The 24,980-nt window shown below is 36.4% G+C and overlaps 1 protein-coding gene across 1 annotated transcript in view; it reads right to left on the bottom strand.

Moving 5' to 3' along the window:
• The window catches only part of QTMAN (queuosine-tRNA mannosyltransferase), a 413,460-nt gene that overhangs the window by 52,838 nt on the left and 335,642 nt on the right, over positions 1-24,980 (bottom strand). The window contains 3 exon segments of the mRNA XM_078327881.1: positions 17,684-18,034; positions 22,120-22,136; positions 22,138-22,288. Coding sequence (XP_078184007.1) covers positions 17,684-18,034; positions 22,120-22,136; positions 22,138-22,288 — 519 coding nt within the window.

Raw genomic sequence — 24,980 nt, 5'->3', positions numbered from 1 at the left:
TGAAAAATATTTTTAAAAGGTTAAAAATATTTTTATATTTTATTTTATAAAATATTTTTATATCTGGATATGATAGATCCAGATCCAGATTCCAAAAGGAGAGGAGAGAGAATGAGGCAGAGGAAATACCTGAAGATATAATGGTAAATGTTTTCCAGAATGGATGAAAGATCCAACTTAAAGATTTAAGAAGTCTGATGAATTCCAAGTAAGATTAAAAGAAGTCGATTTCTAGACATCACAGTAAAGGTGAAGAACACTAAAGACGAAGACAAGATCTTTAAAGTAGCTAGAGAGAAAATCCTGATTAAATAACTTCTCAATAGCAAAACAAAGCTGAGAGAATGTAGTCTTAACCTACAGCTGTAAACTCAGCAAAAATATACTCAAAGAACAACTGGGAAATAAATGATATTTTCAGATGAGACTGCCACCAACACTCCCTCACTAAAAGCAATTCTTAAGGATGCTTCTTAAGGCAGAAGAAATCTAATATGTAAGAGGAAATGATAAGCAAAAAGAGGTTTGTATGTTAAAATCACTTGGGTAATTACTTAACAAATCAAAATAGTGTTTAAGTTCCCAACAGAAATATGGAATGAAACACACGGTAATTATTTATCAAGGATAGTAATGATTTCCACATTGAGTTCCTAATTGGAAAAAAGAAATATGAAAAGATATTAACAACAAAAGAACAGTAATTATTAATGCATGGTAGATTATCTGCAGACTTTATTTGAACTTTTCTGCATTTTTAAAGCATTTATAACGAATAGTAATGTTTATGTGAAATATTACTTATTCTGTCTTTCCATTTCTCCTTCATAACATTTATCACAGACCAATTTTTATTTGATTAATATTTATTGTAAGCTCTAAGTGAGCAGAGATTGTGTGTAATTTTTCCTCACCATTACATCTTCAGTGCTTGATTCACTTCCTGATGGTAGTATATACTCAAAAAGTATAAAATGAATGAATGAACAAATGAATGACTTCATAGTGATTGCGCATGGTGCTTGTATAAGTTTGAAAAATGGCCTCCCAAAAGATATCTGCAACTCAATCCTTGGAACTCATGAACATTACCCATTACATGGCAAAAAAAGGACATGGCAGATATGATTAAGCATTCTGAGACAGGGAGATTATCCTGGAATATCTGGGTGGGACCTAAATGTAACTGTGTGTATTCTTATAAGAGGGAAGCACGGGGAGATGTGACACAGACCAAAGAGGAGAAGGCAATGTGACCGGAGGCAGAGAATCAAGTGATGCAGCCACAAACTCAAGATTGATTGCTGGCAGTTACCAGAAACTGGGCCTCTGGAAGGAGGCCATGCTAACACCTTGATTTCAGCCCAGGGATACTGAATTCTGACTTCTGGCCTCCAGAACTGTAAGAGAACAAATTTTTGTTGTTTTAGGCTGCCAAGTTGGTGAAAATTTGTTATAGCACCCATAAGAAGCAAATATAGTGTTGAAGTGAAGAGGAATCAAACAAGGTAATAATATGAAGCTGAATGTGAGGGAATAAATGTACCATTCATAAATAGGAGCATAAAAGAGTTTAGGGGAAAAAAAGCAGGGGTTTAAATTTAGATGTCTTTTATTTTAGAAAATGGCAAGGACACTGGAAGTATATGGAGGCCTATCTACCCATCTCTATTCCTGTACTGTGGGATCCTAAAGGTTATATCTTTCATCTTTGAATTCCTGGTAGCTCCCTAACACACAGCCATTCAATACATGTTTGGGATAATAGGCCCATTAAGATATTAGACTTTTGTGCTGAAGACATTTGCAAGAATGCCCTATATTAGGTTTATGGATAATGAGGAGATTTTAAATATCCTAACTACGTTTAATTCTGATTATGGTGGATAATTAAGAGTTGACTATATCTTGTACTCAGTATGGTGTCTGGCTTTAGAAGTGGCTCAATAAATATTTTGAAATGAATGAATGAATCTTAGGAAAAATTACTAGGTATTTAAAATGTGATCTGCCTGTTTTTAAAAAACTTAAACATACATTTATCAGATAACTCAGTGATTCCACTGCTAGGTATCTAACGCCCCCTCAACCCCCCCACCGCCAAATGAAAACATATGTCCACATAAAGACTTCTACGCAAATGTACCAACAGCATTATTCCTAACAGCTAAAATAGTGAAAACAATCCAAATGTCCATCATATGAGAAAGGAATAAATAATAGATGTTATATGCATATAATGGAATATTATTTAGCATTAGAAAGGAATGGACTACTGATACCTGCTACAACATGAACCTTAAAAACATAGTTCTAAGTGATAGAAACCAGACACAAAAGACCACATATTGTATGAATCAATTTACATGAATGTTCAGAAAAGGCAAATCTGTAGTGAGAGCAAGCAGCTTAGTGGTTTCCTGGGTCAGGGGTGAAAACCGGGTTTGATCCTAATGGGGCAGGAGAATTCCTTCTGGAGTGATGAAAATGTTCTAAAACTGGATTGTGGGATAGTTGTGAAACTCCGTAAATTTACTAAAAACCACTGAATTATATATTTAAAATGGGTAATTTTTTGACATATAAATTATACCCCATTAAAGCTGTTTTTTAAAAAAAACAGTAATGTGCTTAAAAAATGACAATTATATAGGCAGAAAGTGCTTTTTACAAAATCATATACTTAAAACTATATCGCTCCTGCTAAAATCTTCAGCAAAGGCTCATGGCAGCCATCTTGTTAAAAACGGAAATAATTTGTGATATTTACAGTGTGGGTGCTTGATGTAAGAGCCTCAAAAAAAATTCCATCCAGGTTTAGTAATACTCTAACTAACAATCATAAAAATGTGAAGGGACATTTGGTAGCCTTTTATAGACTTCATTTACAAGGCAGATGCTGCTCCTTAGAAGTGTTTGCTCTGTAGCTTAATTCCATTTTTCTGTACAGTATGTACTTGTTTTGGGTAGGCTGAAAATGAAGATGAAAAAAGATGACTTTATTTAGCTATTTCTTTTCTTTTTTTCTAGAAGAGTTAAGAAAAAATTGATTTTAACCAATAAGAGATAATGGGAAAAAGTGAGAGTCCCATGTGAGCTAATGAAGTACTCTATATTATTTACTACTAAGAATAGCTAATGTTTAGTAAGTGCTTACTCTGTGCCAGGAACTGTGCTAACGCAATTACATATATCATCTTCTTTAATCCTCAGAACAATTCTGTAATGTTGTTAACATTATTCCCATCTTATAAAGAAGAAAACTGGTTAGAGAGTAGATAACTTGACTGAAGGCACAAGGCTGGTAACTGTGACAGGTGGGACTTACAGAGAGACTCAGAACCTACTATGCTATAACTGTAAGTAGGCTATAACTGCTGCCTATAGAATTAGTAGAAATGTAATGTTTAAAATCAGGAAGCTTAAAATATATTTTATAACTGTTTTAAAGGAATTGTACATATCTACATTGATAAATCCCAAATTTCTATCTTTAGTGTTCACTGCCCATTTGAATAATAGACTTGAATATCAGCTTTCAACTTGAAATCTCCACATGTGTCTGAGAGATCTCTAACTTAGTTTGTCCAAATGCAAACTTTAAAAACATATCTCCCCAAGTGTTCTTCATTCATTAAATAGCACCTTCATTTATCCACTTACTCAGGTCAAAATCTTCAAAATATATCCTGACCACTTATGATTGCCACTGTTACTACCCCAGTCAAATCACTACTATATGGTCTGGATTATAATAGCAGCTTTCCACAACCACTAAGGTAGCTTCACTGCATTAAATGGATCAGAACATGTAAAAGGCTCATGCAAGAGTAATAGGTGGGTAGTTCAGAAGGGCAGTCCCTTTCCATACAGCCGTTTAAGGTACCAAACCAAAGGAGGTACTGTCATCTTCAGCAAGTGCATTCTATGTCTGTCCAGCGAGGAAGGAAAAAAAAGCACGGGAGAAAGCGGGTGAGAAATTGTTATGGACCAGGCCTGGAAGTGGCCCACATCACTTTCTCTATTACATTTATTGGCCAAGACCCAGTCATGCAGCCACCCCAAGTAAACGGTAATAGAGGCTAGAAAATGTGGTCTGTGTTCCCAAGAAAAAGAGAAATTTAGGGGGATAGCTAACAGTTTCTTCCATATTTCCTCATGTTAGAACGCTGGCTCTTGGGCAACAATTCTGAAATTGGGGAAACAATTTCTCCATTAAAAGTGTTCTTGTTAAAATCAAGAATTAACTGTGGTAGGTGAAGAGGGGCAGTTGTGTAAGGCTCACGTCTAATTTTAGACTGGAAACAAATGCTTCTGTAAGGAAGGAGAGTGATGCCACCTAATACAGCAATTTTCTGCTAAGTCTGAGAGTAATTGGCAATATACATGATACTAACAGAGATATACTAGAGTTGCATTTTCCAAAGAAGTATCTGAGGGCCTGGTTTCACTTATATAAACAGGACAATGATTTTGGGGGAGTGAAAACATATACACTAAACCACAGAGAGCTAATCAGTTAAAAGAGAGTTGCACATTTCTTTCTGTGGGGAAAGAAATGACAAGAGTTCCATACTAAGTCTCTGGGGGAGTTCAATTGATTAATTTTACATTAAAAAGAACAGTTTATAGCATGTGGGTGGATGGAGAAAAATTTTAATGATTTTAGTTTTTCAGTTGAAGAGACACTATTTTAGGGGATAAAGATGGTAAGAGCAACTTTTTGCTTTTGTTTATGTTTACAAGTTATCACAAGTGAAAAAACTGGTAAGAAGTGGTTTCAATGGAGGCAGTACAGTAATGAAGATGAAACAGGATTCTGGGCAATAAATCTTTTTCTACTTTGTAAATACCCCTCTTTCAACATAAAGGCTCTTCAAAGAAGTAAGAAAACAAAGCTTTCAGAAGGGGCTTGATACATTATTTATGAACTTATCAAGTGAAAAAAGCACCTACTCAGACATTTTAATAAAAACTTTCAATGAATGTATCTAATTTTATTGGTATTTTTAAAAGCCAATTATGAACTGGAAAGTTATTGTTTGTTAAACTGCTATACAGCTTTCTGCAAACAGAATGTTTACAAATCACTTGGAATCACTTTTCCAAAGTTTCAGTTTCTGAAGGTCAAATAACTATGTAACTGCTTAATAAAGAAGCAAAGAAGTACCTCTAAATGTCTCTCAGCTCTGATGGGCTTATATTCTGCTCCTTAGGTGAGGTATTAGCAAAGCTTATTTATTTTCATTTCCAAGGCTTTTATTTGCTCATTCCCTTGTGGTAAAGCTGATTTCCATGATGATTCCCTTCTTAATTTTAATACCCTTTTTACTCATCATATAGACATAAGAATTTTCCATAAAATAATGAAATCCTTGCAAAGGAAATGAAGACAACTCAGAGAGTAAAGTAAACTAGCTCTTTTTTCAATTAATTGATCCACTGTCATGTGCATATAAGATTTTTTTAAACCTAGGAAAATAAGGTTAATTAACATAAAAAAGCCTCACTCATCTAGACGCTGAATTTTGTATTTTACCCATGCTGCCTTAAGTGCCTTGATTTCCCAGTAATGACCTAGTTCTCCTAATGAGGAACATTAACCCCTGGCTGTAGCTGTCCAGGACTTAATTGTCAACTGCAGCTGAAATAGGGGAGTTTGCCGATCAGCAGGTATGCGGTATATTAACTCATGTCATTTCAACCCCTAATAAATAAATCTGTTGCTAAGGCAACAGGAAGATCAGCTCTATCAGTATTCTTCCCTCCCTGTAACCAGCTCCCTCCCCCGCTGCCCCCCACCTCTTTTGGAGGAAACTGCCTTTCACACCAAGCTTAAGAAAAAAGAAGGAAATTAACTACATGTAACCATAATTAGAAGTAACATCAATTCTCATCTCAGAAACATATCTAAATTAATAAAAAAGGACAGCAAAGAGAGAAATGCTTTTGACTAAGATCACGATAAATTATTTCCTTCAACAGGACATAGGCACTATGAGTATACATCTGAGTAAGAACAAACCTTAAACATTTCATTTCTCTGTTTCTGAATTTTCACCTTCTTTTGTTTAACCAACAAATGATGCAAGGCCAAATAATGATAAAATAGCTAATTAGCTGCATAGCTAATAAAGATGATACAAGGGGGGAAAACCTTACATAATTTGTAATAGTTATTGCTGTGCTACCTTGGAATTTTTTGGTGCGATTTACCGAGTAAAAGATAAATAAATAGGCCGGGCGCGGTGGCTCAAGCCGGCAATCCTAGCACTTTGGGAGGCCGAGGCAGGTGGATCATGAGGTCAAGAGATCAAGACCATCCTGGTCAACATGGTGAAACCCCGTCTCTACTAAAAATACAAAAAATTAGCTGGGCATGGTGGCGCGTGCCTGTAATCCCAGCTACTCAGAAGCTGAGGCAGGAGAATTGTCGGAACCCAGGAGGCGGAGGTTGTGGTGAGCCAAGATCACGCCATTGCACTCAAGCCTGGGTAACAAGAGCGAAACTCCGTCTCAAAAAAAAAAAAAGATAAATAAATAAATAGGTTTTACCTAGGAAAACCTTCCTGGGTAACCTAGGGAAGCTATTGGATCTCATTTACTAGGATTTCACATAAGAGTTTAAAAAGCTATTTCAATGGATTGTTTCAAAATGATTTAACATATGGATTATGGTGGAGGGGTAGGTTAAAAAATAATCTATGGGGATCTTCAATTCTGGATTTTTTTTTCCATAATATCTTAGAAATTACTTTGGTTTTAACCAGTTTGAGCTTTTCTTCCCAATATTATTCTATTTTAACAAAATCTTGAAGGATTTTGTTTCACAAAAGAAAACAAACCAAAAAAAAACATAGGTTTTGTAAAGGCAATGCTGATCACATGACCGTGTCTATCTGTCGTTCAATAAACTGAATTCCTCTACATTTTCATTATCATTCTTCCCAAGACAGACAGACAGAAACTCAACTGGACTTATTGAGCAGGTGATGGTCAATTACCAAACAGTCACCCTATAATTCATTAAGTAACATTGACTAAGTACCCCTAATTGCCAGGCACTCTGGCTTAATGCCATGGAAAAAATTCCCCCTAAACAACAAGAAAAAGTTCTGTCTCTATTTTGAAAAACCTTAGGACCTAAAACAAAAGCCAACACTTAAAACATGAAAGGAGTAGGGCTAGGAGGCATGTGGAAAATGCAAAGTTCTGCTACATGTTTTTGTGGCACACTAGACTGCACAGTGCCTTTGGTGTGTGGACATTCACAGTCAAGGGGATTAACAAATACATCACAGGAACTTATTTATTTTTTTATTTAATTAATTTATTTTTTTTGAGGGGGAGGAAGGCAGAAAGGAAGGGAATAAGGACGGTAGGGAGGAAGGAAGGGATGAAAGAAGGAAGGAAGGGAGGAAATGGGGAGGGAGGGAGGGAGGGAAGGGAAGAAAGGAATCAAGCAATGAAAGAGACATTGCTGACCTGGATCTAGAGGTTTACAAGTTGATTTCTTTTTTTTTTGAGAGAAGGAAAGAAAAAAAAAATAAGTAAAGGAGAGGAAGAGAAAGAGGGAGAGTAAATGGAAATATTGCTTTATTTTGAAAAAAATTGGGTATTAATAATGGCCAATGTTTCATTTAAACTAATGGGTAGGTGTGATGTGGTATTGACAAGAATGTATATTTTGTGTATTTGAAGTGGAGAGCTCTATAAATATTTATTAAGTTTACTGGTTCTGGATCTGAGTTCGAGTCCTTGATATCCTTATTAATTTTCTGTCTCATTGAATCTAAGTCTCCTATCTGGATGTTAGGATCGTTAGCTCTTGTTGTTGCATTGATCCTTTTACCACTATATCTTTGTTGCTTTAAAATCTATTTTATCTGATACAAGAATTGCAACTCCTCCTTTTTATTTATTTATTATTTATTTTTGCTCTCCATTTGGTTGGTAAATCTTTCTCCATCCCTTTGTTTTGAGTCTTTGTGTATCCATGCATGTGAAACAGGTCTGGATGTAACATGCCGTTGGGTTTTGGCTGTGTCTTTTGATTGGGAATTCAGTCAATTTAAATTTAGGGTTACTGCCATTTGATGTTGACTGGCTGTTTTATCCATTTGTTGGTGTAAATTCTTCTTTATGTTGGTGCTCCTTACTTTTTGGTGTATTTTTAGAAAGGCTAATACTGGTTGTTTCTTTCTGTGTGTAATGCTTCTTTCAGAAGCTCTTGTAAAGCAGGCCTGGTGGTAATAAAATCTCTGAGTTCTTGCTTGTTCATAAAAGATTTTATTTTTCCTTCAGTTGTGAAGCTTAGTTTGGCTGGATATGAAATTCTGGGCTGAAGGTTCTGTTCTTTGAGGATGTTGAATATCGGCCCCCACTCTCTTCTGGCTTGTAGAGTTTCTGCGGAGAGATCTGCTGTAAGTCTGATAGGCTTGCCTTTGTGGGTAACCTGACCTTTCTCTCTGGCTGCCCTTAGTATCCTCTCCTTCGTTTCAACCCTGGTGAATCTAACGATTATGTGCCTTGGGGTTGCTCTTCTTGAGGAATATCTTTGTGGTGTTCTCTGTATTACCTGGGGTTGAATGTTGACCTGCTTTGCTAGTTTAGGAAAATTTTCCTGAATAATATCCTGAAGGGTATTTTCCAGCTTGGATTCATTCTCTCCGTCGCATTCAGGTACACCTATCAAACGTAAATTTGGTCTTTTCACATAGTCCCACATTTCTTGGAGACTTTGCTCATCCTTTTTATCCTTTTTTCTCTAATCTTTTCTTCACGTTTTATTTCATTAAGTTGGACTTTGACCTCTGATATCCCTTCTTCTGCTTGAACAATTCGAGTGTTTAAACCTGTGCATACTTCTCGGAGTTCCTGTATTATATTCTTCAGTTCCATTAATTCACTCATACTCCTCTCTAAGTTGTCTATTCTCAATAGGATTTCATCAAACCTTTTTTCAAAGTTCCTAGTTTCTTTATGTTGGGCTACAACGTGTTCTTTTAACTCACCGAAGTTTGTTATTATCCATTCCTTGAAGAGTGATTCTGTCATCAGGAGGCGCTCATTCTCCATCAAGCCTTGTTCCATTGTTGATGTGGAACTGTGATCATCTTTAGAGGGAGAGGCGTTCTGACTTTGAGTATTCTCAGCTTTTTTAGGCTGGTTTCTTCCCGTCATTGTAAATTTATCCTCCTGTCATCTTTGAAATTACCAACTTTCAGATTAGGTCTCTTGAGTGGACGTCCAGGTTGTTAGTTCCCAGGGCCAGAGCAGTGGCGTTAAAACTGATGGTGCTTTTCTGCCCAGGATTCTCCTGTCTGGCTTCCTTCTTGTGTCCGTAGTAGGCGACTCTGCCTTCCCGGGGCTCCAAACCTCGGTCAGAAGGGGAACCGGTCCCGTTTACTCTGCGCCGAGCGCTGCCGCGTCGAGGTGCTGGCGGAACCGCTGCGCCTACCACGAGAGTCGCACTAGCGACTCGTGTGTTTCCACCACTGGGGGATCTTCTGCTCCGTGAGCGACCAGACTTTGTCTGAAAGTGTGACGTCCTCTAGTTCTCCGCGCCTTCCCTGAGAGATGCAATCCCGGATGTTAGCGATCAGCCATCTTGGATCGTTCTCCCAATCACAGGAATTTAAATCAGGGAAGATGTCCGTGGAAGGCAGAGTATTACAAGGCATCACTAAAGAAATACAATGATAACTACCACCATGGAAAGACAGGTAACACCACACATTAAGAGGAACAGGAGGAATGTTAGCCTCAAAAAAGAAGGAAGAGTAGGCTAATTAAAGAGAAGTTAGGTCTACTCGGATGGAGTGGAGAAAGGCTTAGTGACTGGAAAAGAGAAATATATTTAAATTCATATACAAACATGCATATAACATAAAAATGTATAGCAAAGAAACAGATGATCTATCTACCAATCATCTACCAAGTAACCTATCAACCTGTCTGTCCGTCCAACCATCCATCCACCCATCCACCCATCCACCCACCCACCCATCCACCTATCCATCCATCCATCCATCCATCCATCCATCCATCCATCCATCCAACCATCCATCCATCCATATCATCTAGCCATCTACTTCCCAACTCACCCACCCCTGACTGTGATGTTAAGTGAAGTCTAGTGTAAGAATTTGGTGAAAAGAATGGTGATAGAGGATGCAAAGGCAAATGTGGGTCTTGAGCAGATGAAGATGACTGTCCTAAGCATACCATGATGAAACAGTGTCTTTTGCAGCAATTAGTATCCTTACAAAATGAATCACGCTTTGTGAACTTTTTAACCACGTTAGGCAAGAAAAGGGTAATAAGAGCTTTAGTTTATGATATTCTACTACAACAATACCAAGATTGTGACTGCTATAAGTATAAGTTCTTTATGCTGACATGGTGTGTTAAAATGTTAAAAACAACCCAAGACTAACTGTGGAATCAATGATTTGCAAGGCACCAAAATGGAATTTTGGAAATTATAATGGGATTCTGGTGAGGCTCTTTCTTTGGCCATGAATTTCTACGTATCTATTTTCTTACCACTAATTCAAAATCCTGAAATAGATTCCCACAGATTCATCTACTAGTGCTATGTTAGAGGATAAAATAAAACTATAAGTGACATAGCACATGGTCATTTTAGCCAGATATTTGATTATATTTTTTCCAGAAAATTCTAGTAAAATTCTTTAGAGAGCTTTTTGTTTTTTAAATGCCAGAGTTCATTCTCTTTAAAGACAAAATTCTTTAAAGATAAAAACCAAACAAACAAACTAAGCAACAAACAAATTCCTTAAAACACGCTAGACATGAAAAATGTAACTAAGGAAAATTTATCACCAAATTGAGAATGACTGTGAATAATTAGAACATTATTATTTCATGTAAGCTCTGATAGTCCAATAGATGGATAAACACAGAATGGTTAGATGATCCCTTTCAAAGAGCTATCGGTCATTATTCCTAGTCAATCTGAGAACTAGCTGCTTACAATAGTTAGCAAATCTTCCTTACATCGAGAGTTACTTAACTTTGAAAATAAATACTGCCACTGGAAAGCATTTATGGAATCATATTTTTTAGAGAGCAAAACAAGTAAGATGGTTCCCATAGGTCTGAGGAAGCTTTGGTGGAGTGTGCTGAAAAGCAGATATCCAGAGCACGTGAACAACTTTTCCAGAACCATTATTCAGTGAGGATCATTCTTCTCTTAGAAAAACAGACTTATACATAACATTGAAATAGAACAAAGAATATCAGTGTCCAAAAATTAGCACTTTGCCCTTCTGTTCACAGTGGAGCATGGCACCTGAAGACTGATTTCTGAAAGTATTCTTCACCCCACACCATCCTCTGTCCTTCCCAAAGTATTCTATTACAAGGTAATGACCAGTAGAACCTGAAAGATTTAAGATGGCCTACTCACCATACTTTTCCTAAGTTAACTCAGCAATGAGAAAACCAAGGCAAGTTGACTCTGGCCTGAAAAGCATAACATTCAATCATCCAAAACACATCCTTTCAGAAGACAGTCATTGATTTGGTTTTTGAAGCTATATTTTTAAACCTCAGAGAGTCAAAGAGTGAAACAGAGTAATTTATTTTAGTGCCAAGTAATAAAGCATAATTTTCCATTTTACATCAATCATTTATTGTGTTAGAAATTGCCAATGTTTCTAAAAATATAGTTGTCAAAGTCGTTCAATATTATGGCACATGTTTTACTTCAGTGACTCTCCTAAGTATATTTCAGAACTGTTTTTAGTTCTCCAAGACTGGACTTTTTCCTTTCTAAATTCATACTCTTTATATCAACTTTGCATAAATTGATTTATCATTATTTTATGGAAAATGCTACAAATACCATATAGCTCATAAAAAGTCAGTCTGCTTTAAGTGAAGAGCTTTGATAATTTCCCTATATCCCAAGTGATGAGGTCATAGTAGAACATATAACCATAGCTACTCTAATAATTAATTTCAAACTCTTTAACATGCCTCATGGCCCACTCCTACCTTCCTTATTTTTCTTAACCAGAATCCATTCAATTATAGGCCAATCACAGGGGTTTTACAATCAGAACAGAATTTCTTATATAATAGAGCTGTATCCTAGGGCTTCCTAGCTACTTACCCATGTTGATGCAAGTTGCATTTAGTCTGAGAGAGCTGACTTATATAAGATAAATACTGTTTTTTGTTTTTGAGATGGAGTCTTGCTCTGTAGCCCAGGCTGGAGCACTGGAGTGCAACAATGGCACGATCTCGGCTCACTGTAACCTCCACCTCCCAAGTTCAAGTGACTCTCCTGCCTCAGCCTCCTGAGTAGCTGGTATGTCAGGTGTGTGCCACTGCACCTGGCTAACTTTTGTATTTTTAGTAGAGATGGGTTTCACCATGCTGGTCAGGTTGGTCTTGAACTCTTGACCTTGTGATCTGCCCACCTTGGCCTCCCAAGTGTATTCAAAGACTCTTTCAAGGGGGTTGAAAAGTAAAACTTTTTTCATAAAGATACTAAAGATGTAACTTGCCTTTTTCACTGTGTTGGCATAGAGCCTCACAGTGCAAAAACAGTGGTGAATAAAGATGCTGGTGCCTTAGTGCAATTCAAGGCAATGGCACAAACAAGTCTGTTTTACTTAAGCATGTTCTTGAAGAAGCAATATAATTTACTAATTTTATTCAAGCTCAACCCTTCAATAGATATCTTTTAATATGTAATAAAATGGGAAATACACATGTATATCACGATAGCTGTCCTGAGGAAAAATACTTGTATGCTTGTTTGAGTTGTGAGCAACTAGCTGTCTTTTCATGAAACAGTGAATTTATTTCAAAGAACTGACAGACAAACCACAGTTAATCAGACTTCGCTATCTGGCAGCCATTTTCTCAAACATGAACCATGTGAACTTGTCACTCAAGGAAAAACAAGTGATAATATTTGTTGCAATGATAAATATAAGCTTTTAAGTAGCATCAGAATTTTGGAAAAATTCTATTTACGCTGTTAGCTTGACATCTTCTCATTATTCAAAAATGTCTATTTATGAGATCAATGGTGATATTAATAAATATTTTTAAAAATTGTACAATAAATTGTGTCAACATTTGGAAGATCTTCACAATTTGGTAAACCTATATTTCCCAAATCACTGGTACATAATGCTACAAAATCCATTCAAATGCATGTAACAGAGCATGAAGAAATCCTTTATGTGGTTTCATATTCCACATTACAGCAAACCTTTAAGAAGCTCCTACTTGTCAAGTTTTGGTATAGTATCAAAGAAGAATATCTATATTAATCTGAATAAATCATTAAAACACTCAACTTTTCCAGCTATATCTCTTTGTGAGGCAGAATTTCTTCATAAACTTCTACTAAAACAAGATAGTGTAACAAATTAAACATTTAAGCCGATATAAGAATCTAAGTCTCTTCTACTTAGATGTTACAGATTTTTAAAAACATAATGTTGCTCTTCTCACTGATTTTTTTTCTTTGTTTTGGAAAATATAGTTAATTTTTATAAAAATACATTAACGTGAACATACATTATTTTGTTATTTATTGTTATTTTAAAAGCACTCTAATGTAGATTTTAAAACTTTTTCCTCAGTTTTAACTTCTAATACAGTAAACACTGATAGTTATAATTCCAAAAAACAAGAGCTCTTTGGTATCCCAATAATTAAGAGTATGATGAAGGGGTCTTGAGACCAAAGAGTTTGAGAACTGTGGCTTTGAGAGAGTGATCTTTCAATGTATTCTAAACTTGTTTTTTTGGGCCTTCCAGCAGTGTGTCTTTTATGCCCATTATGATAATTATTAGAGAACACTTACATAAAGATTGGAACCTGGATTAATATTTCAATTTTGTATAATATTTGGAAAGAAAATAGTTAAAAAAAAAACAAGCAGTACCAATTGCAGCCTATTTTTTTACAGGTCTTTCTCTATAAGTCATTTCTATTAACTGTCCCTTGCTATAGATGTTTATAACAAAACATTAAAGACTGGGTGGAAAGGAGAAAACAAATTACTCTGCAGAGAACCCAGCAACTCTGCTAAAATACTGTCAGTTATTTATCTACTGTCAGCAGATGTTGCACACTATAATCCTTGACAAGCTCAGTTTGAGAAAGAATGAGGAGAGGGGCAAGCATTGCATTTAAGGGCCTGTTCTCATGCACAGACATTTTAACACAGATTTAAAGCCAGAATGTGTCTTCTAGAAAATGTCACTTTTGATTTTGATACATATTCTAGCAAGTAGGCTCTACATTTGGTTGACTTAGTATGAGATATGTTAGAGGCTGACACTGTATTTTAGACCATTCATGATCCCAGTGTGGAACTAACACAATGAGGTCAGCATCACTTCATTTTTAGAGTTGGCTACTGCAACTGCATGATTTCATGGGCATATTTTTCATGATAAAGAAGAGGGTTTTATTTTTGTTTTGTTAGGCAAGGTAATGACAAGATGTAAGAATCCAATTGCCCTCTCCAGTATTCCTTTCTCCTTTATGTTTACATGGGAAACAATCATCAATGCATTCTCTCTGGTAAAGATACATGGCCAAGGTGAAAATTTAACAGACTTCCTGCTTCTAAGGACCTTCCTGTAGGCTACTGTAAAGAAAACCCCCTTTTCAAGCACGGAGTTAAAGCCGCTCATAAAACTGACAAGAACATGTGAAGTACAAGGAAGGGGGAGGCTCAAACGAAGAGGGATGAATAAGAAACATAACCCTGGTCATTTCTAGTAGAAACCATAGTTTCCCTCTGAATACTATTCATATTGACTGGTAAATTATATGATTTCCACCATACGATCAGGGTCTAAATAAATGTGTGCTTGTAGCTGGGGATGTTTGATGAATGCTGAACCAGAATCTTAATTTTCTAATTCATATTCACCAATTAAAAATAAACTGTATTTTTATGAGCAAATTTACATAAATCAGATGATAAAGCATCTACCACTAAAGGGTAGGAGTTCAGCTCACAACATTTGCATAAATTCTCCTAAAGAAAATATAGGCGTTTTAGATTTTCATTGAAGAGTCTTGCTGCGATGGAACTCTAATGGGCTTAGAACAGTAAATTTTGAAGAAACTGATTGCTACCCCTGTAGCTAGTAAATGTCTGCCTAGACCCAGTGGCATTTGAAAAAAGTGTTTTATCATAAAATTATCCCAGCAGAGTCCATTCTGCAAGATAACATCATCATCATCATCATCAGTACTCCATGCAGGACCCAACAGCTCTGGCACAATATTGCCAGTCATTTATCTGTTGTCAGCACAGGTTACACACTGTAATCCTTGACTGCCTCGGAATTAGAATGTCTTTGATGTCCCCACAAGAGTTTTTTGCCCGAAGGCTTTACCAATGCTCGGCGGCTCAGTGTTTATTCCTCGTAATCTTCCTCTCATCTCCAGGCTAGCAGTGACAGATGGTTATGGGCACACAATAGTATTAAGAGTTTGATATTTTTTTTATGCTGTGCTCTCTGTACAACAAATAGCTATCAGACGCGGGCCAGAGAGCTGACATGGCTCGCTTAGGTAATGGCAAACAAACAGCTCGGGTTGATGCTTTCTGTCATTTCCCCTCCTAACCCTGCTTGTTTTCATTGTATACTCTCAAAGGTAAACTATATTAACCTTATAGACTGTTATTAAAAAGATATATCTATATGAGCATAAAGTGCTTTTCTTTTCTCTTTTTCTTACTCTTTTGATTATGAAAGTAATACTGCTGACATATTGAACAAATATCGAATGTCAACATAAATTTTTAGTGTGTGATAATATCCCCCTTCATATAGCTGTGTGTCAGGCGGGAACCTGCGGATGATGCATAGCAGTAAATAACCCAAACAAAATTAGTTCTCTTGTCAGCTTCTACCTTGTATGTCCCCAGGCATCAGTAAAATTGACTGCACGCTAGATTTTCAAAATTAGCCCTAATGTTAGCTATGTGTCTGGCAACCTCCAAGTTTCCAATGTTCTACTATATTACCCGTAAGGATGAATGTGTTACTTTTATATTTTGGCATTTACTCTTGCTGATGCGGCTTTTTTCCCTCTTCTCCAAATTAAAAATAATTTAGCTTTAACAATAAGAATGCACACAAACATAATGCTGCAACTCTTTAAGCAACTAACTTTGGGCAATTAAATTAAATTAAAGCAAAAATATACAAAGGAAGAGAGGGAATTATTCAATTTAATATTGTTAATTTTATTAACATGGCACTGTCTTATTTTGTGCAAAGTATCGAATAACAGGGTTTTCACTCTTTCCTCCATATTGCTGTTTTGTAAGAGCAGTCTAGAAAGTATTTAATTTAACATTTTCATGATAAACTGGAACCAACTTTTAGAACTGATTTTCTTGCAATAAAATAGTACTTCAGAGACAACCAAAGGTTAATGGAATAAAAGAAAAAGGTTTTCAGAGGGGAGTAAATGGTGACATCTATTTTACCTTGAAACAGGTTAATCTCATCTAGACCCACTGCATTATAAAACCACATCAAAGAATACTGAACTCTGTCACATTCGAAGTAAAATATGATTTAAAAATACAGGTCACTACACCTTAGAAAGGCTATGCTGGAAATGTAAAGTTGCACAAACAAATCCAAAAACACATTCCACATCAACTTTCAAACCCTATATTTTACGTTCATACATTTAGAATCAAAGATGAAAATCTCTTTAGGTACCAGATGCTGCAGATCAACTGGGAGAGCTTCTGGAGTTTTAATGTGCTGGAAGGCAAATCCTCGGCAAAGGCGCTTTGCCCGGCCGGTGTGGTGCGCTTATTACTTCACCTGCAAACGGTTGCTCTCAGAAAATCGGACCTAATGATCAGCCTAGCATCTCTGCAATAGAGACCATAATCTGCAGGGGAAGTGAACTCTAATCAGGCCACATGCAGATTAAACTAACTGGGAGGAATAAAAACTAGATTAAAATGTTCATGCCTAATACCAGAAGATTATCGGGACATTTTACCTCTTTAAATCCTAATTTATAGAGCCAGGGTTACGTTTGACTTTATATTTGGTGAGATTATATGCTGCAGTTGATTTTCCTCTGTTTAGGAAAGACTTGGATAGAAGGTATTTTGCTTAGCACAATACAGAGGCGTCTGAGTGAAGGGAATGGTTTCAAATGTACTGACATACATATTATGACAAGTAAAATGAAGCCACTCAGTTGAAACTGGTCAAAGTAGTAAATAATGGACATTATTCTTGCTTTAATGGTAATACTACGTTATCAGTGTGTATATGAAGTAGTTTTGTGATAACTCTGCATGCGTGTGTGTGTGTGTGTGTGTGTGTGTGCCTAAAATGGAATCTGATTCTATTTTGAAACTTTTTGAACAAGACTTGGTATAGTGCCTACTCACTATTGTTAGTTGAGCAAATCACTGCAAATAATTATCTGTAATTCAATTTAGTCTAGGCACATGACCATTAATATGAAGATATTTAGTAGTACCAGCTTGGCAGACCATTAGTAATACTACTACATTAAAATAACCTTTTTCTAAAGCAATAGGAACAGCAAATTAGTATGTTAATCAACAGAATATATTTTCTTTTACCAGTTCTACAACTCTTCCTAAAATTGGCATGCCTTGACTTACCACCTGTGAGGCCAGACAATGTGCAGCAGTCTTTGTTGATTATCAACTTCACCCAAAATGTTGGGATTAACAGTCAGATATTGTTTATTCTCCCCATGATGAGAGCCTGAATTATCTGATGAGTTGGACTTTTTCAAGTCTGACTCCTGTCTTCCTGAGTTACCCAAACATTCTTGTTGTGCAGTATCAAGGCCAGAGTGTGTATCACACTCTGAATTAAAATTCTTCAATAAATCCTCTGAATCTCTCTGCTCTGGCTGAAAAGGAAGGGCCGTGGACAGAACCGCACCATCATTTCCTGTAAGGCTGAGCATCTTCTTTAAATGGGTTGTTTTGTGCTTGGGCATGAATCTGTTATAAAAAAAGAATGCAATATACTTTTAGTGGGAAAAAATATGTAAAATTTGTCCTTTACCTTCCTGTAAGGACATAATGATTATATATAAAACTGAGAAAAAAAATAAAGATGTTTTAACAAAAATTCTAGAATAAGTGCAAAAAGTAGTAGCCACTAAGAGAAGTTCAAAAGTTTGAAATTGGACTGGGCTGTCTTTGAATGGTTTCCAAAGAGTTTCCATGGCTATAAAACTTGCACTGCATATACCATAAAACATAAGATTAGAGAGATGCTTTATCACTTTTCCCTCGCTCATCCTTCTGGATTTCCATTTTGTGTTTTCCAATCGCCACATGGCCCAGTGCTTATTTTCAAGCCATACTTGTTCATTGACCTACAAAAATGTTTGGAACTTCCTTGATTAACACTTGTCATTTCTGCTCATAACTCTTCCGTATTCTTGGGCACCTGAATATATTTTTTATTAAATTTACTTTGCTAATGTTTCCTGAAGTATATTTTAATACCTTTTTATTATCGTTTATCTCCTATTTTTCCATAACACTTTATCACACAGAGTTCAATATCTGTTACTTACTGATAAGAGAATCAAAATAAAGTAAAACCTTAAAAAATAATATAGCTTAAAACCTGTAAGCCACATATACAAATAGAGGGCCTATCCTCAAGGAGCTCACTACCTATTGGAAAGCAAACCATCAATGTTTACAGCAGAGTGGGAGACAGACACATGAACAGCCGACTAAACTATGTTGGAACATACTATATACATAATGGCCATTCTAATTTTTTTTAATGGAGGAGAAGAAGAGGTTAATGCAGACTTGGGCCTCAGTAAAGGCTTAAAGAAGGTTTTGGGTAAAGAATTTTGCAAGACAGAGTTGGGGAAACTCTGGAGTCAGAGAACAGGTGACCAAAGGAAAAAGGGGTGAAGAAATACAACTCCTCAGGAAATAACATGCAACCCAAAAAGACTGAGATGCAGGTCTGGATGTAAGGTCTAGAGGGGTAGATTGGGCCAGACTATCAAGTGCTTTCTCAGAGTTCCTGAGCCCCATCCAGAAACTTGGCCCCTTCCATGAATTGTTGAGTAGGGGAAGAAATGGATTTAGGAGGCAGGTGAAAAAGAAAAACTATCGAAGGAGAGCAAAAGAGAACATCTGGAAGACTAGAAAGAGAATCCAAGAGGGTAATATCACACCATTGAAATGAATCAAGAACCCTCAAAGAATGTGTAAAATGGGACATAAAACACTGCAGAGGTGCAACAGAGCAGAAACAAGAAGCTTCTGGCTTTGTCACGCTGTAGGTCACTGGCTACTCCGATGGGCAGTATCCTTGAAGAGTGGTGTGGGCAGAAATCAGACTGCAAGAAATTAGGGTTTGTGTATGAAAGAGAGAGGCAGAGAGAAGGAGGTAGAGAGAAGGAAGGGGAAGGCAAGGTTGGACTTTTTAAAATGAGACACATGGACACAGTAGTATTTACTTGGGAATATTTGCTAGGGAAGGAAGCAGGATCCTGAAGAAACAGAAAGCTCTTATAAGATGGAAGGAGAAAAACATTTTAACGTGTGATCATGGTGTAGGGGAAAAGCAGGGTCTTATAAAAGATAATAAACCTAGCTGTCTTACAAAGCTGAGGGAAGAAGAAAAAATTGAATCTGAAAAATCAAAACACCGTTAGCTGGCAGGTGTAGAATCTAAAGAGTTGCATTATTAAAGCATTAGGACAGGTCATCTATTTCAGGTGAGGTGTACAGAGGTGGAGATGGGCTTTCAGAAACTCACTGAGGCATCAGGACAGTCACCATAGAGACAGGGAGAGGGTACTACAAAGGCCTGAAAGCAAGGGCTGATGGGCAACACTACGAAACAGTGGAGGAGCATAGGAGCTAGAAACAAAGTCTTTGGCTGTGGTACACTATGCACATTCCAGAAACAAAAAGCTTGTTCTGGGGGCTTCTATGTTTGTTTCATAAACAAACATAATTTCTATTCTAATTTCAAATACCTTGAGAAAACTCAAAAATACATAAGAACTCTCAAGTAATAAATAAATGATTGTATATATAAAGATAAAACACAACGATACTAACCCCTTAAATATGCCCTAATAAAATAATAAATTTAATCCTTGATTTAAAATGGAAAGAAACCTGTGTGTGTATAATTTCAGACCTCATAGACCCCAAATCACTGTGGGAACCAGTCAACTTCTTCCTGAAACAAATTCAAAATACTGAAGAGATTCAGAAACTAAAACACAACAAAAAATTGCCATTAATCACCACAAAAGGTAAAAAAAAAAAAAATAGAATTACTATGAGAATATCTTCAATTCTCCTAAAGAAATGAAACACACGGTAAGAGAAGGAACATCTGTACATATCTGGAAAACAAAGCAAGTGAAGTAACCTATTCATTTATGTCAGAAAAAGAGTGCCAGGAAAGCTTAAAAAGGATTTGAACAGAATTACAAACTTAGAGGATGAAGGATTCATAAATAAATAAATAAATGGAATTCAAACAACATATCTTCATTTTAGAAAACAGTATCATGATCCATCTTACTCATAAAATTAATTTATATTGGCCAGCATGTGAGCAAAACTGCAAATTAAAAGAGATGAGAGATTGGCTAAAAGGTTGTAAACAATGGGAATTGGTAACTGACAAGGAATTTAGCTGTGGGCAAGGTTCGAGGCCTGCTTTTATTCAACACGTTCCATAAATGTTCTCAAGGATGAAAAGAATCCCATGTTAACACAGGTTACAGATGACTGACTTGATAGGTGGTAGTGAATAGGGACATGGAAAGATGCAGAATATAAACAAGGGCAGTAACTAAAACAGATTACACATTTCATGAAATTGAAAAAAATCAAAATAAACCTTGAATGCAAGTAGGGCACATGGAATACACCATTTAGACCATCCTGAATTTGACAAGATGAGCAAGAGCTGATTTGATTCAGCAAACTGATGCCATTTAGTTCTGGATCTTATTGTACAGGGAAGGAAGACACTAAGTTTGTCAGGATAGAGCCCTGTGCAAAAGCTGATATCATGTGGGGCATCTGAGAACTGTATATACGTTTGAAAATTAGAGAGTGTTTAGAAGAGCAATAATAATAATTAAGGCAATGGAAGAACTGATTTATGAGCACAGATTAAAGGAGCTAACTATGAATAGCCCAGTTAAGTGACAACTAGAAGGGTACATAATAAGTCTCCAAGGAAAAAGAATAATTATTTAGCTTGGTACAAGGGGGTATAACTAGGAGTAACGAGATGAAATTAAGAATGGGAAAATTTTAGCTGAATTTCCAGAAAAACTCCCTCACAGTATAATTTATTAACTCGTGGAATCAATTCCCTATGGAAATGCTACAGCTAGGGAAACTTAATAATAGAACTGGACAAGATACAATAAATATATAGGTAACAACCCAGTACTTGAAAGAAGGTAGTTACAAGCTAGGTTTCCCTTGTTTATAACATCTTTTCATATTTTTCTTATAATCTATTCTTTATAGTGATCATCACCAAAAGAAGTATTTTGGCAATTAGCCAAATCTATCGGATATTTCCTTTAGTCGGGGAAAGTGAAAAACACTTTAGTTTTCATATACTCTGCGGTAAGAATGAAGGCAAAAGCTGAAATATTTTTGTGCTACTTTGTTACAATAAAGCTAGTCTTGAAATAGGCTGGACAAATGTATTAATAATTAAAAAAAAAAAAAAACAACAAACCACATCCACCATCCCACACAGTCTATTCTGATTCTCTGGGCCATGAAACTCATATTTTCATAGACACGTTTAATATAAACAATTTATTGCCATAATAGAAATCAAAAAAACTTTATTTCAGCTTTTCTAAATGTAGCTCTATGGTCAATTACTTCACATCAATACCAAGATCAAATAGGCATAATACTAACAAGCAGTTTGCTTAATAATAGTCACCACACTGATTAACCCATCCAGAACATTCTTAATCAGACACTATAATGTACAGTTAAGAGAAGCCTGGCAACATAAGCTGCTCTATGCTAATAAAAAAAGAAAATAATACCTTACTGATGGGGTGAGAACTGGCTTTTCTATAGAACTGGACAAAGCGTTTGTGCTGTCCTGGCATTAACTCAGTGACGTGACTATGCAAATAGGCACATGTCTGAACACTTCCTTTCTCTTTCCCAGTTCCAACTCTGGTGGAGGTGCTAATGAGATGAGAAAAGGTCCTGAGGTAAGGAGTGAGAGAGAGAAAAGAAAGGGTCAGAAGAAAAACAGTAATCTGTGTATGTCAGATTTCCCATTTAATAATTTCACCATTTTTCCTAAAGAAATTTTACTGTCCATTTTACAGAATGCTTTTTCCTGTTTCCAAATCTCTTAGAAACTTCACCAGAACCTGTTTCTATCTTTAGAAATATTCTGATTGTCATAATCATTTCCAATCTGTTATTAGCAATGGGACCTCCACCCCCAACTCCTTTCCAACCAATAACCCATATGTGAAACAGAAACAGAACCTCTCTCCTGCTGCCCATCCTCTCAAACTCCCTTCCTCCCCACCTCTGTCTGCCAGTACGGCTCCAGAGGCATTGCCACAAAACCCCAGTACTACATTGGGCAATGTTTAAAGACACAATTGGAACAGGCACTTTCTGGACCTAAATATATACCCCTCACCATAGCCTCCATGTCTAAACACAAACCTAAGATAGACCTATAGGAATGGCCAAATCTTTCTTTTCAGATCAACCAGGAAAAGACTAGATTTGAGAAAAGTTTTAAATGTCACTAAGATTGATGGTAAGCAAAAGAAATGTTCTGGGCACCTTGGCTTATTTCTGCTATAGTCAAGAGGCTACAGTCCTTGCAGTTGACTCACAGAGGTAGTCAAAAGGCAGGCAATAAGGTTAACATGAAACAAGTCAACTTCGGACATTCATGTTGATTCATGTGCCATTGAAGAAAATGTCATGGCTGAAAATGCATGCCAGGGTGGAATGCATTCCTCACAACTGTCTTTTTGAGAGATTTTAATAAAAATTACTTAAAATAGTAAGTTCAACCTATAACCTCATAAATAAATGCCCAAGGATAAAAGTCCATATAACAGACATTATTAGTCATCTTGTTTCTCAAAACACATCTGGAAGACAGCAGGTGAAAAAAAATGATATGAATTAGTGTATGATTAAAAAGAAAGAGAGTCTAATGGATAAAAGGTTATTCCATATTTGAGCCACGAAAGAGTTTTGAGGGTGTTAGCAACTGGAATAAGGAAACTGGCCTACATATGGGGCAGCCAAGGAGAGAGGGAATTGATGAAGCTCAGTGTGTCCTATATTATAGCTCAGGTTTAAGGGAGGGAGGAGTAGTTGTATCCTTTAGGCTGGGGTTTCACAAGTGTGTTTTGTGCAACACTAATTCCATGGAATACATGTAGATGTTGCACCAGAGATAATTTTGTTGGAAAACAAATTTGGAAAATGCTGAGTTAAATAAAGTTAAAGATTTCTTTACTATAGAACTCCTCAAAGTACATGGTATGTTATATTATAAACATGTTCATTCAGTAACTCTTTTGTTCATTCAAAAAGTACTTATTGAGCACCTAATATGTGATGGGGATGTGTTGTTTCCCAAACTTAATGGAACAAATAAGGTATCCTCCTCCTCGCCCATCCCTGAAGGACACAGCTTAAGAATTAACAGTCAACAAAGGACTCTGTGAAATATTACTTGAGGTCCCAGGAGGTGATTAGCCAGAGTCTGAGAAGCATGGAGCAACAAGATGGGCGGTAACATATTTCATATAACAGAGATTGCAAAAGGAATGAGAAATATATTTACAAGGGAAAATGATGAAACCCAAGCCTGAAGCCATACACCAATGTGACATACCAGTAGACAAAAGGACATCTGAAAGAAAACAGGAGAACCAGTGAAAAAGTGACAGAAAATATGGTTCAAGGCTAATACAGAGGACAGCAGAATAAATATCAAGTTTTTATCAAAATGATTTCTGTAGATTCCTGGATAGAAACCAAATTGAGGAGAAAGAAAATAGAAATTAAATAACTTCTAAAACTAACTTGGAAGACACATTGAGGCAGTTCAGCGATCTAAGGCCTTGGGTGATTTACAACCAAAACTATTTATTGTTGCCAAACAATGTGTTGGAAATTAATTATAAAATTAACATTTTTAGAATCTAGCCACATAAGCAAATATCACAGATAATTAAAAAATCATGCTAGCTCACATGTATTCAATATATCACTTATATGATGAGCAGATTTATATAACCTATAAAGTTTGAAAGTAAAAATTTTGATATGGCATTCTCAGGCATACACATACACCCCCATTCCTCTGCTACACTATCTTCACTAAATAAAGGAATCAAAAGCAAGGAAACCCACATCAATATAAAACTGAATGTTTGGAGACTACAACATAAAACAGAAAGACACACTTATCATTGGCTGGTTGGCTGCAGTATGGCTGCATGCTTTGCTTTGCTGGTAATGGCAAAAAGCTAATGTTCATAAAATAGGTGGCACATGTCTCTGAAGGATGTTTCAGTAAGAAACTCTGGCGGAACATTATTTAAATATACCTGAATCGCAGATGAGCCAGTCATGATGCACACCACACAAACACTCTGGGGGAACACCCGCCAGGCCCCACCATGGCTATGAGGCTATATTGTTAGATATTCAATGCGTGGTGCCTGAAATTTTGCCTCTCATGGTACAAACTTTTAGAGCCAACATGAAATATTGACAGCAGTCTGTGAGAGGATACTGAGCCAAGAGTGTCTTGCTTGGACTACGAAGAATCTGTGATAAGACAGGAAAAATGGGATCCACAGAAACTAGCTATAGTCAAAATTAACAAGCAAACACTACTTACTGGCTT

The sequence above is a fragment of the Callithrix jacchus genome, chromosome 6 (genome assembly GCF_049354715.1).
Source record: "Callithrix jacchus isolate 240 chromosome 6, calJac240_pri, whole genome shotgun sequence".
Taxonomy (NCBI): Eukaryota; Metazoa; Chordata; class Mammalia; order Primates; family Cebidae; genus Callithrix; species Callithrix jacchus.
This window is presented reverse-complemented; position numbering and strand designations above follow the sequence as displayed.